This window comes from Vipera berus (assembly GCF_964194415.1).
Source record: "Vipera berus genome assembly, chromosome: 5".
NCBI classification, from domain to species: Eukaryota; Metazoa; Chordata; class Lepidosauria; order Squamata; family Viperidae; genus Vipera; species Vipera berus.
The window spans coordinates 62,910,880-62,928,511 of record NC_138207.1 but is presented as its reverse complement, the minus strand read 5'-3'; the positions used below and the strand labels follow the sequence as shown (position 1 = coordinate 62,928,511).

General features: G+C 43.9%; 1 protein-coding gene across 4 annotated transcripts in view; it reads right to left on the bottom strand.

The window, feature by feature from the left end:
• LHPP (phospholysine phosphohistidine inorganic pyrophosphate phosphatase) overlaps window positions 1-17,632 on the bottom strand; it is a 163,402-nt gene that overhangs the window by 53,048 nt on the left and 92,722 nt on the right. Inside the window, exon 7 of one of the 4 annotated variants that reach the window (XM_081328325.1) lies at window positions 2,736-2,770. The exons of 2 other annotated variants lie outside the window; for them this stretch is intronic. In XM_081328325.1, coding sequence (XP_081184451.1) covers window positions 2,746-2,770 — 25 coding nt within the window. In that variant the 3' untranslated portion in view covers window positions 2,736-2,745. Of the gene's footprint in view, window positions 1-2,735; window positions 2,771-11,982; window positions 12,218-17,632 lie in introns of those variants that run through there. One more of the 4 variants, XM_081328324.1, reaches the window with a different exon arrangement.

Below are 17,632 nucleotides of genomic sequence, written 5' to 3'. Positions count from 1 at the left end.
GTGAAGCCTCGATACTGGGTAAGCAGCATCAATAAGGTGGAAGGCACACAGATCCAAGGAAAAGCACGCTTATTTAGAAAGAGAAGTGGTTAATTTGGCTGGTTTTAAGTATGACATTGTTCTCAGGGGTGGAGGGCAGAATAAGATGATGACATCACAAGAATTGGGTAGATAAGCCCCTCCATAAACCAGCATGCTTATATAACTTTCTAAATTTTGGAACAGCAGTTCTGGAGGACAAATACAAAAAAGTCCCATATGAGCTGAGATTGTGCCCCTATGGTTGAGGGGCCATTGAAACCACAGCCCATGAACTATTATATTGTACTCTCTATAAGGATTCACAGGCTCATTTTATAACTCACCACCTGGTAAAATAGCTGGGAAATTTTAATATGTTTTACATACAGCTATTATTATTGAATCAGTATGATAGTCTCCTTAAATGTAGCTGAATTCTACTAAACTATGTGTAAAATTAGGTAAATCTTTGGCCAGCCATCGATGATCTCACCACTAATTATAATATACTACTATGTCTTCTTCTGGTCTGTTTCATTTTAATTTTAAAGCATTTTAAAATTAATATTTTAATTTTTAATTCTGGTCTATGACCAAAATAAAATGATTGATTGATTGACTGACAGATTGAACTGGGTAGCTAAGGGGAAAGGGAACTAGATGCCAGGTGTGAAATATAAAAAACAAGATGAGGTAAAGATAAGGGAGGTGATAGAGGAGAAAGTTTAAAGAGGAGCCTTTGATGAAAACTTCCAAAATTAAGATCAGTATAACCCAGTGCCTAGAGCCTGTGTGTATCTGGACGGAGAGGAACAGGTTCAAGTTCAATGCTAACAACATTGAGTAGCTATGTCAATATCAGCCTACACAACTGTGCATATTCCATCACTAACTCTCAACAGGGTTACATTTCCCTATTTGAGACTTGCCTACAATGTAGGGATGCTTTTGGACTCTCACCTCTTGTAATTAAAAAGGCCTTTGCCTAAGTATATCTGGTGGATCAGGTGCACCTTTTTGTGGACTGGAAAGCCCTTCAGACAGTCACTCATGTTATTTATGTTCTGTACCTACTTTCAAAGATAACTCACCTGGTTCACTGTGCAGCAATGAGGCAGTGATGGAGGTACTGCATTATATGCATGCAACCTAGCAGTTTGGTGAGCTGCACTAGTTACCAGTTGTCTTCTGGGTTCAATTTAAGGTGGTTATCAGCTTTAAAGCCTTTATGTTTTAGGGCCTGGCTATTTGAGGGACCTTATGTCTCCAGTTGTCTCTTAGTCTACAGTCTAGCATGGAAGTAGCACTCCAGATCCTGCCATTTAAGCAATATCATCTTGCAGGACCTAGGAAGCACGCCTGCTTTGTTGCAGAACCTGCCCTCTGGATGTTCCCCTGGATATTTGTTGTTTCAGAAACAGCTGAAGACTGGCTGTTCACCGAGGCGGTGATTGTGGGCCCCCCTTCTATATGGGGATGGCTTATAGTTGTTATCTTGCTCTACCAGCCAGTTGTGTATTTTTCCCCCCATGTATTGTATTCTATATGCAGTTGTTGTAGATTAATGTGGCCTTGACATTTGATTAAATAAATAAAATATATGGAAGTAGGATGGCAAGTGGGGTCTTGAGGAAAATCTCAAAGGTGGACCATAATAGTGTTGCAGCATGATAAACAGGAGTATCATAAGGGAAAGGAAGATTTCAAGCTTGAGACCTTACTTCTCCCCTGCCCCCGATCTTGAAGGTAAAAAAAATCTAAATTATTTAAAATTTGCTTCCCTTTGCTTCCTTTTTTGTTACATTTTGTTTCAGGTTTCATATGTTGTTAGTAGGCTTGGGTAATTGTAAATTGTTTCATGGTTATATAGGACCCCATCCAACTATACATTAGGAATTCGGCTCTTAAATTCATGGAAGGCATCATGGATGTCTCACACTCGCAGCATGAGAGAAGATTTAATTGATAGTCTGGTTTATTGTGGAGCATAATTTGCTGTTATGTCCAACCCTGCCCCAATTTGTTTAAGCCCCTCTAATGTACTTTGAGCTCAAGCAGAAAATACACTTCAAGGAGCATGGGCTTCTTTGTTATGTAGCTTATGGAAAACACTCGTTTTCAGGCAAGGCCATGTCAGTATCTTTGAGAAGGCCTAAAAAAATATATTTGAAATTCAGTATTAAGAAAGAAGAATTACATAAGGCATTAATTGTTTAAGAGAACTCAAGCATGAAACCTGCAGCTGGTCTTCTATCATTTACATTTCTATCCAAACCACATAGTTTGGTTAAATCACAAACCTGAAAATTAGGGGGTTGTGTGGAAATGCTGACAACTCCAAACTTCAGCAGCACAGTCATCCTGAGGGCCATTTTAAAATAAACTCAGGGTTTTTTTAAATGCAATTTAGGGGTGCCTTGTACCACAAAAATAAAATTATAGCCTTTCTTTTTCTGTCACACAGTAGCGTATTCAACAGGGTAAAACTGATTGAGGTAGTAACTAGTTCCAGCCCTGGTGTTTCTATCAACACCTTCGTGTTTTCTCCAAAATGCTCCATTTCTTCTTTCTAGCTGACATATTCTCCCTTTAACCTGCCTGAGCCTTAGTTCTCTTCTTACTTTTTCTCTGTCTTCTATGATTTTTACATTTTTGCCTTCATAATGATAGTAACTAAATAAGTGATATCGCTAAAATGCAACAAAAAGACCCACCACTGCTTTGTCACAAGAAATTTTCAGAGAGACGTCTAAAGGCAGCTCCATAGAAAAAAATATGAAGAAAAAATTTAGGGGTAAATAAAATATATAATAAATAGATAAATCTATGAGGGCAGAAATAAATTGAATGGCTACTTTATTCTCCTTTTGTTTTGCTTGTTTTTCCCCCCAAACAACTTGTCCATTATACTAAACAATTAAAACACATTTCTGAGTACATTTCGAGTATATTTATTTACAAAGTTTGTATGCTGCCTTCAGACCCCAGCTGAAAACTTCACCACATTATTTAACTTTTAAAGTTGTATATTGCTTTGTTCCTAGGTATTTTTAGGACCACCATCCCTATATAGAATAGACTCACCAAGTGCATGCTCCTTGGCAAAAAAAAATCTATAATGATACTCAATACTTGAAACGTCCAAAGGATAGGGGCTTAGACAATGTTGTTACTGCAGCACCCAGGCTAATTCCTATCCTAACTGGCCTTCCAGAAGTGAGTAAAAACAAAACTTTGCTGAAAAAAATCTGAGATAAGTGGGGGTTTTTTTAATTAAGAAATTTTTAGTTGTTAATTTGTTTTATTGTTTTATTATGTTACTGGGGGTCCATATAGATTACACTAATACATAAAACAAATACATATAAGACATACTTTGCTAGGGGCAGAGATATGCAGAGATTTGCAAATCATGTATCATACATTGAAGATACCTTACTCTGTGTCAATGAATGGTCTCTCCCAGTGGTTTATTTATTTATTTATTTATTTTATTTATTATTTTTTTATACCGCCCTTCTCCCGAAAGACTCAGGGCGGTGTACAGGGCAATAAATATCGAAATACAAAATACAAAAGTTAAAAAAGATTAAATAAATATGCCCAATATAATACAGTAATTAAAACTATGCTAAAACCAAAACCCAAACCCCCAAACCCATCAGACCAGGCCGGATTGTTCAAATAGATAGGTTTTTAGATCGCGTCGGAAGGAGCGAAGGTCGGGGGCGATCCGGAGCTCAAGCGGCAAGCGGTTCCATAGGTCTGGCGCACCCACAGAGCAGCTTTTAAATAATATGAGAGAGAAAACCTAACTCTAGGAAATTTCACAGTGAAATGACTAAGAGATAGGCACCCAAAACTGAACTGCCACAACAAAGGACTGTAATCTCTCCTGCAACTGAATCACATCTTAGGTGCTCTGAGGTAAATACCAGATGTAAATGTGGCTCCCCAGGTTAGTAGGGCCCGTGGTTGCCATGACTCTCTTAAATCTTGAACCACTTCAGTTTCCACCAGGAGGATGCTCTAAGAGCAGCAACACCAGTTTTGTGCCTTAAGTCCAACTTCTGCTTGCACACATGCACACTGGCCTGCTGCTTGCACGAGTGGAGCTGTGCACACATGCATGCTGGCCTGCCACTCACACGGCCCGGTTCCAAATAGACCATGGCCCAGTAGTGGGGGTTGGGGACCCATGGTCTAGTGGTTAAGGCACTAGGCTAGAAAACAGGAGACTGTTAGTGTTAGTCTCACCTTAGCCATGAAAGCCAGATGGGTGACCTTGAGCCGATCACTCTCAGCCCAACTCACCTGACAGGGTTGTTGTTGGCAAAATAAAAGGAGGAAGATCTGCTGGATATGTTCACCACCTGTTGTGACTCAGGGCCAGCCGGTGGGTCCGACAGCCGGGTCCGATGTATCGGAGGACTCAGATGTGGGGGAGGAGGGAAACGAACCGGCTGATGATGATTTGGAGGCTTTGCAGAGTCCTCAGCCGGGGACCTCTTCTCAGCTGTGTGAGCCCGAGAGTGCGGAGGATGATGACCCACAGCTGGCCCTGTTCAAGGACGCCCGACGTAGGAGGCAGACGAGCAGGGACAAACAAAGAAAGACTATGGGACTCCTCGGGAGGAGGCACAGGGAGACCACGCCCTGAGCTCTCTATAAAAGAAGTGTTTGGGGAGGGGCTAGTTGCTGAAAGCAACTTTTTCGTTTGAGAAGACAAGCTCTTGTGTTTTGTTATCTGCGTAATTAAACCTTGGCAGAAGCCTTTTAGCCTTGGACGCTTTCCAGACTCGTCTCTTAATTAGGGGTTGGGAGAAGAGGGCTGGTTCAGAACAGTTTGCTTTCAGCCACCCACCCCTTAATACTACGATGGAGCAGCTTCTTGCCGAGAATGCCCAGCTCAACCAGCAACTCACCTTGCTGGCCACTCAGGTGGCACAACTGCAGGCTCAGGTACATGCTGCCCCCCCACCCAGGAGGAAATGTCAGTTAGCTATGCCGGATAAGTTTGCTGGTAAACCAGAACTGTTTCCTGCCTTCCTGGGACAATGCCAGCTTTATATCAGCGTGAGAGCAGCTGATTTCCCCACTGACCGTGATAAGGTGGGATTCGTGTTGAGCCTTCTGTCGGGAGATGCAGCTCGTTGGGGCACGCCTCTGTTGGCACAGCCTAGCCCTTTGTTGGATAACTTTGGGGGGTTTTGTGACCATATGCGCCTCATGTACGAGGACCCGATTAAGGCGCAGACCGCCACCCGACGTCTGAAAGCTTTGAGGCAGGGTCAGCGCCCCCTACAGGCCTATATCAGCGATTTCCGGCTGCTTAGCCAGGATTCCGCCTGGAATGAGGCTGCGCTCGTGGATGCCTTTCAGGATGGCTTGTCAGAGGAGATGTTGGATGAGCTGGCCCGCGTGGACATTCCCTCAGATCTGAATGGGCTGATCCATCTTTGTCTGCGGATCGATGCCCGGCTGCAGCAGCGTAAGAGTCGCCGTGCCACCCCACAGACCCCTGCCGCCCCTGTTGTGCGTGAGCCCCCAGTCCAGAGGGAGGAGCCAATGGAGCTGGGTGCCGCCAGGTCCCGTCTATCGGTGACGGAAATGGACAGACGACGATCGGAGGGGTTGTGTTTTTACTGTGGGGACCCTGGACATTTGGCTGCTTCTTGCCCAAAGAAGCGTCAGCGGGCGTCAGTGACCAAGCCAGCTCCGAGAAAGTCCCCTGCTTTGCTATCGGGAAACGGTCCGAGCCCGATCTAGACGGTGTGAAAGATCGGGCGACCCACAACGATCACGCCGAGCGACGCCGTTCCGACGGTGCCTGTGAACCTCCACGGCATTTGATTTTGGAGGCACGACTGATCCTTCCTGGCAAGCCAGAGGGGATTCCGGTCCATGCCTTAATTGACTCTGGGGCTACCACTAACTTATGGATTCGGCCTTTGTGGCCAAATGGGCTGTTCCCCAGTGTCCGGTGGATCCGCCCATGCTTGTGGAGACCATCGATGGTCGAGTGCTCCTGTCCGGGCCTATCACGGCCGCCACGCAACCCGTGTGTATGGCCATCAGTACCCATGTGGAGGCCATTCAGTTTTACGTCACTTCGGATCTGCACTTCCCCGTGGTCTTGGGACTGGCGTGGCTCCGGGCGCATGATCCACAGATCTATTGGTCTCAGAACTTGGTCACCTTCCCAAGTTTGCAGTGCGTGGACCACACCCGCCATATCTGTGCCGGCCAGGTGGAGGGTTCCTCAGGGGTTTCCTTGCCTCCCGTACTGTCCGACTTTGCTGACGTGTTCAGCGAGTCAGAGGCGGACCAATTACCCCCGCACAGGCCCTACGACTGCTCCATTGACCTAGTCCCTGATGCGCCTCTCCCAGTGGGGCGTTTGTACTCCATGTCGGAGCCCGAGTTGGCCGCATTGCGGGACTTCCTGACAAAGAACTTGGCTCGTGGATTCATCCGGCCCTCGTCCTCGCCAGTGTCTGCGCCCGTGCTCTTCGTCAAAAAGAAGTCGGGCGAGTTACGGCTTTGCTGTGACTACCGGAAACTCAACGCTATCACGGTGCGTAACCGCTACCCGCTGCCCCTCATCCCCGAGCTCTTGGACCGACTCCGGGAGGCTAAGATCTTCACGAAACTGGACCTGCGTGGAGCTTACAACCTCGTCAGGGTTCGGCCGGGTGATGAGTGGAAGACAGCGTTTGGTACTCGCTATGGACATTTCGAGTACACGGTGATGCCGTTTGGCCTGACCAACGCCCCCGCTGTGTTTCAGCATTTTATGAACGACATCTTTCGGGATCTGTTGGACCAGTTTGTTGTGATTTACCTGGACGACATCCTGATTTACTCCCCGTCGCGTGAAGCGCATCATCAGCATCTCCGTCAGGTCCTGCAGCGCCTCCGGAAACATCGGCTGTTTGCCAAGTTGGAGAAGTGCCAGTTCTACCAGGTGACCATTGATTTCTTGGGCCACCGCATTTCTCCCGAGGGCATCGCCATGGATCCAAGTAAAGTTGAGTCGTTGCAGAGTTGGCAACCCCCGCGTCGCGTGAAGGATGTTCAGCGACTTCTTGGATTTGCCAACTACTATCGGACATTCATCCCTGGCTTTGCTGCCTTGACAGCCCCCCTCACCCGGCTCCTGCAGAAGAAGACTCGGTTCCAGTGGAACGCCCCCGAACAACAGGCGTTCCAAGCTTTGAAGGACGCCTTCATGAAGGAGCCCATCTTGAAGCATCCTGACCCGCAACGGCCGTTTGTCGTGGAGGCGGACGCCTCCGACATTGCCATTGGGGCCGTGTTACTCCAGGCAGCGACGCCCAACGGTACCCTTTTCCCTTGCGCGTATCACTCTCGGAAATTGAATCCCTCGGAGCGCAACTATACCATCTGGGAGAAGGAGCTGCTGGCCATCAAGGCGGCGTTCGAGGCTTGGAGGCATCATCTGGAGGGGGCGCGGCATCAAATCGAGGTCCGGACGGACCACAAGAATCTGGAAAGTCTGCAGACCGCTCGGAATTTGAACCAACGCCAGATCCGGTGGTCCCTCTTCTTTGCGAGGTTTGACTTTCGGGTGCGGTATATACCAAGCGGGCACAACCAGAGAGCGGATGCTCTGTCCAGGAAGCCCGAGTACACCCGAGTGGAAGACAAGCTTCCGCCCAGGACAGTGATCCCCGTCGAGTCTTTTGCTGCGGTACGGGAGCCGGTGGATATACGGGCTCGGATCCGGGAGGCGCAGCAGCAGGAGGCGTGGGTGGCTCAGCGGAAGGAAGAGGTGGGGCCAGATTCGCCTTGGTCGGTCACGGATGGACTCCTGTATTATCGTGACCGGCTCTATGTTCCAGGAGGGCCACTCAGGGGACTCGTCCTCAGCCAATGTCATGATAACCCGGCTGCGGGGCATTTTGGCCTGTTCAAGACTCTGAACCTGGTCTCCCGTACTTTCTGGTGGCCCCGAGTCCGACACGATGTCCAGTCTTATGTCACCTCCTGCGTCCCATGCAGGCAGGCCAAGTCAGCGACAGGGGCCCCGCCTGGTTTACTGCAGCCTTTGCCAACGCCCAAGAGACCCTGGGGGGCTGTGTCCATGGACTTTCTGACGGATCTACCCCCATCCTCCGGCTTCACGACAGTGTTTGTGGTGGTGGACATGTTGACCAAGATGGCGCACTTCATCCCCTGTCGCGGCTTACCGTCAGCTCGCGCCACTAGTCGCATGTTCATCCAACAGGTGTTCCGGCTGCACGGCCTTCCCGACAGGGTCGTCTCCGATAGGGGGGCCCAGTTTACAGCCCGCTTCTGGCAGGAGTTGATGCGGGCGTTGGACATTAAGGTTTGCCTCTCGTCCGCGCATCATCCTCAGACCGACGGGGGTACCGAGAAGGTCATCGGCATCTTAGAGCAGTATCTGCGCTGCTATGTTAACCTGCAGCAGGACAACTGGGTGGACTATTTGGCCATAGCCGAGTTTGCCTTTAATAACTCGCAACACACCTCCACGCAGATGACACCGTTCTTGGCCAACGTGGGTTATCACCCCAGGTTCTTCCCTCTTTCTCCCGTGGACTCACCGGAGCCGGCAGCGAACGAATTCATGGCGGAGTTACAGGCGATCCATCGGTTGGTGCGACGGCAGCTGGAGAAGGCCAAGGCCGACTACAAGAGGTTCGCCGATCGGTCGAGAAGGGATACGCCTCCACTATCGGTGGGGGATCGGGTCTGGCTGTCCACCAGGAACCTACCATCCACTCGGCCGGCGAGGAAGCTGGACCACCGTTACCTTGGACCGTTCCCAGTCGAGGCCGTCATCAACCCGGTCGCCTATCGTTTAACTCTGCCACGTTCCCTGCGCGTGCACCCCGTCTTCCATCGGTCCTTGTTGGTCCCCGAACAACCGGCCTGTCCACTTCGCCAAGCGGAACCTCCCCCATCAGGAACTCGTGATGGAGGCAGCACCCCCGAGTACGAGGTCGCCAGCATCAGGGATTCCCGCTGGCTGAAAGGTCGCTTCCAGTACCTGATCGAGTGGAAAGGGTACGGGCCGGAGGACTTCACATGGGAAGACGCGACCGCCGTTCATGCCCCTGCGTTGGTGACTGCTTTTCACGAACAGTTCCCATCCCGACCGCATCCGGATCGGCAGACCCGAGGGAAGGGCCCTGCGGTGCGGGATAGTGTTGTGACTCAGGGCCAGCCGGTGGGTCCGACAGCCGGGTCCGATGTATCGGAGGACTCAGATGTGGGGGAGGAGGGAAACGAACCGGCTGATGATGATTTGGAGGCTTTGCAGAGTCCTCAGCCGGGGACCTCTTCTCAGCTGTGTGAGCCCGAGAGTGCGGAGGATGATGACCCACAGCTGGCCCTGTTCAAGGACGCCCGACGTAGGAGGCAGACGAGCAGGGACAAACAAAGAAAGACTATGGGACTCCTCGGGAGGAGGCACAGGGAGACCACGCCCTGAGCTCTCTATAAAAGAAGTGTTTGGGGAGGGGCTAGTTGCTGAAAGCAACTTTTTCGTTTGAGAAGACAAGCTCTTGTGTTTTGTTATCTGCGTAATTAAACCTTGGCAGAAGCCTTTTAGCCTTGGACGCTTTCCAGACTCGTCTCTTAATTAGGGGTTGGGAGAAGAGGGCTGGTTCAGAACACCACCTTGAGTTGTTTGTAAAAATAACAAAGGTGGAATATAAACAGATGAGTAAACAAACAAATGTGTTCATTGAGCAGTTTTAGCACGTTTGAAGAATTTATGTCAGTCACTAAAACCTAGCTCAAAAAGGGAACAACAGTTTTAACAGGTAAATTCCTTCCTCTCATCCTGCAGGAATATGACATTTCAAATAGGGCTAGTATAATATTTATCCCATTTGAGGGTAAACTTAAAAACCTTCTCAGAACTGGCTGAAAACAGAAAATCAGGCTGCAACATGTACAATCTGAGTGAGGTTACAACTGTGGTTGGCAGGGATTTGCTCTGGTTTTACCAAAATAAGCTCTGCACTTGTTATCAAATTGTTTCCATGGTATCCACTCACACACATCACTTTATTTATTAAATTATATCATTAAATTACCCTCCAGAACTTTCAAGTATGACCAATCCTGGGACACGTTTATGGCAACAAGGGGGGGGGAAGTTATGAGTAATTTATAAGCTGCTTTCCCCCGTACCACAAAGTTATGCTAAAGATTTGCAAAACGGCTTTTTGGTCTTCTCCATACAAAAAACCTCCATGAAAAAGCACCACAAGGAATGGGGTTTTTTCCCCTCAAAAGCAAACCCATAAACAAAGAAAATAGATGGCAATGATGAATACAACATGAAAACATTTAATAGTTCTCATTAACAGAAGAAAAGACTTGATTTATGAACAGTATGCCATGGTTATAAATAAGCTGCACTTTGCTTCCAATGCAGCTGCTTAAGAAAATTAATGTTTTATTTTCTGTAACCTTTGCACTTTCTCTTCTTCTGCTACTATGGTGAAGCTTAATGCATATTTAGCTGGTTGTTCTCAGAAAAATCACAGAATGTACCCAAGAGCAACATATAAAAGCTTTGATGGTGCTGAAGATGAAAGCCATACCTTTGCACACTAGGGCAGAGGTCCCCAACCTTTTGAGCACCAGGGACCGGTTCCATGGAGAGAGGTTTTTTCGTGGACCAGAGGGGGCATGGTTTTATGTACAGCCTGCATCCTGCGGATGGGGCTTTGCTTGTTTGCGCTGACCAGTTTCTGGCATGCCGCAGCCCGTTGCCGGTCCACGTACCGGGGGTTGGAAACTCCTGCACAGGGCATTACCCCATTTTAGAGGGTTTAATTTCTTGCTAGAATTTCTTTTGCTAGCATCAGCCCTACTTCTGTGCGTATCAGGAAAACATGCTTACAATGAAGCTTTCAAATAAATCAAAAATGTATTAGATTAAGGTAGCAAGAAAAATACCTGGGTTGAGCCTATCTACTACATTATTAAAGTAGTACCAGACATTTAAATCAGGCAGAACCCCTTTTGATTGTGATAAAATTGGATGAAATATTACAAGTCAGCTTTATCAACATAAAGTATTTTACCAATATTTTTTTCAAATGAAGATAATGATTAATTTAAATGCATTGGTCATCAAACTCCAGTGGACTGATTCTGTAATGTAATGCTACTGAACTGTATTGTATCTATTCAAATCGCTAACTAAATGAAATATAAAACTTTGTTTATATTAATATAAATTACTGTCATACAGCAATGGCTACTTTCAATGTAAGAAAAGATTTCAGCATTGTTTTGTTGCCTAATTTTCTTAGGAAAAAAAGCAAAAGCTTTTTACTCAGGAATGTATTTACTGAGAGAACAAAAGGAGTAAGAGAAGAAAACTCTTTAGGCAACACAGGAATTATACTTGAAAGCAGATTCAGAAAAACGGGTTTGCATAATGTACTTTTTGGCAAAACAGCATCTTTACTTACATAAGGAATAAAATCTGATGGATCTCTAGCCAACTATTGTTAATCACTTTTCTTGGTCTAGCTATTTCATACAGAGGTCAATGAAGTTATGCAGTAAATAGCTTTTTATAGCAAAGAAGATCATAAAACAGTTAAAAAACACCCTGAAATGAAATTGTATAGCACAAAAAATAGGATTTACTGATAAACTGAAGATGGTTAAAGACAGGTCCTGAAACAAGACAGCAGTTTCAAGAGTAACAATTTTTAAATCTATGATGAGGAATATGCTTGGGAAGGCAAGTTTAAAAGAGTCACATGGAATAACCTTTGCTCAGGTTTTATAAAAAAAACAAGCATGGATAGAAGATGGAAAAAGTCTATATTCATGTGATCTAGATGATGAATACAGTTACACCATTTTAAATCTATTTCATACACTACATTCAGTAAAGTTTGCAATTTTGCTTGATCCAGATCAATATGGGGAGGACATGAGTGGCAATAATTAGCAACCATAGGCAAATGGAGAACATATTCTTTATATTGAAAGGTTTATACTTTATACTTCATATGACATATAGATCCAGTGTGATATTGTGGTAAAGATGTTGGACAAGGATCAGCATTTTCCAGGCTGAGGTCCACCACCAGCCTTAGAAGTTCATTGGTTGACTTGGGGTAATTCACCCCCTCTCACTCCAACAATAGGGTTGTTATTCTGAGGAAAAACACTGCAAAAAACACTACGCTTATAACTCTAACAAATATACAAATAAAAATTCAAACCAGGAGCCTTTCTGGATCTTTTAATTCATCAAGCCAACTTCATATGTTCTAGACCAGATATGTCAAACTCATGACGTCACGTGATGTCGCGCAACGTATCAGGATGGTTTTGCCATTGCCGGCAATGGGGTGGGCATGGCTTCCAGATGACATGTCTGGCCTGCGGGCCGGCAATTTGACACCCCTGTTCTAGACAATGAAGGACCTTGATTGAATTAATACTTTTTCTAAGCTTATGACTTTGTTTTGATTTTGGCTTAATGTTTTTATGTGAATACAATCACTTCATATATGGAATATGTTATGGCTTTGTGTAATGTGCAAACTCAGTTTATGTACTCTTTTAATACTGACAAAGCTGCAAAGTAAGAAAAGGCCCCATAATTGTCAATCTCTTTCTCTTATTGTATTGAAATGAATCAAGTCTATTTAAATGAATCAAGTCTATTTTTATTAATGTAAAAAAAATCAACTTTTTTCTCCTAGCTCAGTATGTGGAATTTACAAATGGCTTTATTTTCACACATTCATTTTCAATAAAGTTCATTCATTACATAAAGCACTATGCTCTATCCTAAATTCAGTCACAAAGTTTTATGAAAATGAATGGGTAAAAATACTTCCATAATCTTGTAAGGACTGAGCTCCAAGCTCAATTATTCCAGATGCTTCAAAGCAACTTTTCCACAAGGTAATATTGGCTGACACTCCATATTGTAATAATGAACTCCCTAAAATGAGATGCAGGTGGTATTTCTATAGTTACTTAGCCCTGATTAAAACATGCAATGCATTTTCTGCAATAAAAATACAAATATATTGTCATCGTTTTAAAATTCTAACAGTTTGTGTGTATCTGGAGGGGGGGAGAGGGAGACAGAGAAAGTGAATAAAAGAGAAATTTCAAGTCCATTTTATAGCAAACTTTCTGATATTTCTGTACAGAAGAATATATTCATAAATGTTCTGACCATTTAAGAGCCTTAACTGGGGCACATCTACTGTATTTTTGTAGTTTACTAGAAATTAGCAGCATCCTCATGGGACTGTCTCCTACCTATATAAGGAAAAAATAACACTTTCCTCTTATATTTTGGTGAGCCAAAATATTTCTTCCAAGCCTCCAGGGAAAAAAATTGTCTTCAGTTATTGGCTCTGGATCTAGCTGAAAACAATGTGTGAATATGCAAACTGGACAGGAAGAAATAAAGAACTACCAACTCCAAATAATATTGACTGAAGCAAGTTGTTTTTTCCCCCATGGCATCTATAGCATTCTTGAAGCATTCAAGCATTGAAAATACTGATGCACCCCAATTTTTGTGCATGCTTTCTTCTGTTCTATCTTTGGAGGAGTACAGAAGTTATTAGCTATGAAATGCTTTCCGAATGGTAACGACAAGGCTGAAAACTCATCTAAAAACACGAAGTTGATTTTTGATCGTGTAGAAAGCAAGCTTGAAGCTCAAGGAAAAGGAAGGGGAGTGTGTTTCAGTTTATTTAAGCAAATCCAGAATGACAACATTTACCTGAAGCACCAACATATTTGTGTTAATGTAGCCGTTTAATAAGAACGCTGAGTCATACTGTGTAACAATAACCGAAGAAAGAGAGAGATGATATCCTTTCAGCATTGCTGTGGTATTGCATTAAAATGTACTAATAGTGCTGTTACACTTAGCAAATGGATATTTTCTGTAGAAGCATAGAATGAGGCTGGTTAGTTACCCGACTGGCTCACTGTTTCTCAATCACGATGAATAATCAAGAAATAGGACTGGAAAACAACGATCAGAATCCTCTAAAGCAGACATGTCAAACACAAGGCCCAGGGGCCGGATCTGGCCCGTGGTTTCATGTGGCCCGCAAAGCCATCCTGGAAACAGTGAGGGAATGGCCCCCACTGCCTTGGCCCTGGCCCAGAGACTCTCCTCCTGCCAGAGACCCTCAGATCTGTCCCACTCCTGCCCAGGCCCCCATAGGCACCCTTGATGCGAACGATGTAGAGCTGGCCATGCCCACCCAGTAGGCCATATGCACTCTAGCCACGCCCACCCAGTAGGCCACGCCCACCCTGGCCACACCCACCCGGCCCCCTGAGGGCAACTGCAATGCTGATGCGGCCCTCAATGAAATTGAGTTTGACACCCCTGCTCTGAAGGATGTGATTGCCCAAATTCAAGATGAGATTGTTTGAGTGATGGAAATAAGCCTTTTCCTACCTCAGTAAAACTGGAAGTACCTTGGACTTCCCCCAGCCCCTCCCCCTCTTTCATCATACGGCTAGACTTAGGAGAATACCTAAAGTATGTGTTTATAGCCATATTTCTGTATGGCTGATTGAGGATAGATCTGAGGTGACAGGAACATAGCACTCTGCTCCTTCTATTATTTTTAATTATCATTTCCATGAGTTAAATTTGCATCACACTGCTCTTTCTGCTGCTGAACGATACACAGAGGTAGTCTACTAAACATTAGTAGTCTTGAATCTGACAATGTTTTTCATTGACTTAGAATGTGTCAATACAAAGCAAGAGAATGAATTGAACTTCTCACCATTATGGAAGTCATCAACATAAGATTTATAGTGCTTAAGTATGTTAAAAATGGTTAGCTATGGTACATATTTGGTAATGTTTGTATTGCTTTACTGGATTAGCTACATTCAGCATGAGATTATAGGACATAATTTTCCACAAAGAGAAGTCATGACAGGTGGCTTAAATATTAAATATATGGTCGATAATTTTTTAATAGGGATGATTTCAAGAAGTGTGAATGCATAAGGGATTCTATCACAATGTATGACTGGAGATGCTTAGTGGAGTACAATATTTAACACATCATAATTTCTGTTTTTATCCAACTCACAATGTGCTTTATGTAGTTCATATGAAGTGGTGGGCTATGGGTTGATGGGAGATAGATTTTTATCTCTGTTGCAGCTTTTTCTCCAACCGCACAGCTGCTTCCTCCATTTGATCCCTTTGCTTGCTTTCTTCTATACTTTCCTCCTTGGAATTCAAAGCAATCTTTGAAACCGCAAACCTGATAATATGTCTCTTCCAAGCCTTGTCCAGTTAACAAACATCTGTGCTAGTTCTTTTCAAGTACAGATAGCATTTCTCCAAATGCAATAAAGCTTTACTTTTGTCAACTGAACATAATTTCAGAATTTCCTAATTTTGTTGTCTTGGATGCAGATTTAAGAGGCCAAACAAACAAAGTCTGGGTTATGAACTTCTACAAGAAAGAAATAACTGGCATGGATTCATTAGGAAAAAGGGGAATCCTGTTCCTTACTCTTTTAAATTGCTCTTTTCATCTTTTGACACTTGAACAGGTTTGCCAATAACTCCCTCTTTTGAACTCAATTGTAAGCTAAGGCTCGTGAAATCAGTGAGACTGACTAAGTTATCTTATCTATTGCTTTTGATTTTTTTTTCAAGCATTAGCATCTTCTCCAAAGACTGTTGGTTTCCCATTTATAACAGCCATTATTAAATCTTATATTCAAGACCTTAATACTTAGTTATTAGCATTTCCAGGGAGCTCTCTGATTTTACAACTATTACTGAATGATTTCTAATTTTAGCTGGCCAAGGTATTCTAAATAATTTTTTTTTCAGCACCACAGTTCAAAAATACTGATTTTTCTCTGGGCATCCTTTCTGGTAAACTAACAATTTATATTATGACTGGGAACACCATTGCCTTCCCTTTGCACGTCTTTCCTGACAGCCTGACATTTCTGTATTTCATCATTTTGTTGAGATTTGCTACAAGCTTTTCCCCAAAGAAGCAGATGTCTATTTATGTCAAAATTACAGGCAACATCCCTGTGGAGTTTTGAGCCTAGGAACATAAAGTCTGTTACTATTTCCATTACCTCTTCATCTATTTGCATTCAGTTACCACTAGCAGCTGACATCTTTAAAAAAAATATTGAGAATCAGAATGACTGTTATCCTTGTACTTTACCTTCATCAAGACATTCCCTAAGTCTTTCTCACTTCCAGCCACTGAGATGCCATTATTAGCATTATCAGAGATTCTTTTCTGATCTCAATCTTTTCTTCAGCAATTTTAATTCCTGAATTTCTCTTTCATGTATCTCATTTAGATGGCTTTCCATCTCAAAGAAGCCACTCTGAATCCCATATAACAATATAAGTCTAAGTAAGCTAGCAAGCAAATAAACTAATAAATTTCTAATGATATGCTCTGTGAATCCATGCTTGTGGCAGGATAAAAACAGAATAAATAAATGCATAAGGTGACAGTATGCAACTCCTTTCCTACTTGTGAACCATCAAGTATTTCCATATTCCTTTTTGATTGTTTTTTCTTTGTCAGACTGCAAAAACTTCAATATGCAGATGAGGCGGCTGGGTATGCTCATATCTTTTAAGTGCTAGCCATCTAAAATTGGACTATGGAATCAAGAGCTTCAGTTGCAATAAATAAGCAATAAAGCAAATCTAAATGTATTTTTGAAAGACTATGTGCCCTTTTCACTATCTCCTGGAAACTTGCAGTCTGATCCTGTGTGCTTTGCTATTTTTTTTCTTAAATTACCTGGTACTTCTAGAAGCTTTTATTGCATGTTTTATTGAAGTTTGGATTGCAAAACCTTAGCATTATCTTACAAGTGTGCGAGAAGATTGTAAATGTTCAATAGCTTGAAATTATTTTTAGCAGTAATCTTTTTGAAAGACAGCTTGATTTTTTTTCCTATTCTCCTGGCTACAGTCTTTTAAAACTGCTTTTAAGAGAAAGAGAGGGAAGTTGAGGTAATAGACATATAAGGTAAAGAAATTGCAGGACACTTAAGTGAGGCTACCTATGCCATTAGATTTTCTTCTGGGAATAAGAGCAGGAACAGTGGGAATTGAAAGGCAACCTTTATATAATTAGATGTACAGATAGTCCTTGAGTTACAGTCCTAATTGGGACTGAAATTTCTATCACTTAAACAAACTGATCATTAAGCAAAAATCACATCACTGTGCCACTTAGTAAATGCAGGCAGGCAGGCAGGCAGGCAGGAACTCAAGACCTCCTTGCCTTTGTTTTATTTCATTTAAGACAAGGAGAGAAAAACAAGATCAGGCTTTCAAGATTCTATTATTATAAAGGTAAAGGTAAAGGTTCCTCCGCACATGCGTGCTCATCTGTTTCAAAGCCGAAGAACCAGCGCTTGTCCAAGGATGTCTCCATGGTCATGTGGCCGGCATGACTAGACGCCAAAGGTGCACGGAACGCTGTTACCTTCGCACCGTAGTGGTCCCTATTTTTCTACTTGCATTTTTTACGTGCTTTCGAACTGCTAGGTTGGCAGAAGCTGGGACGAGTAA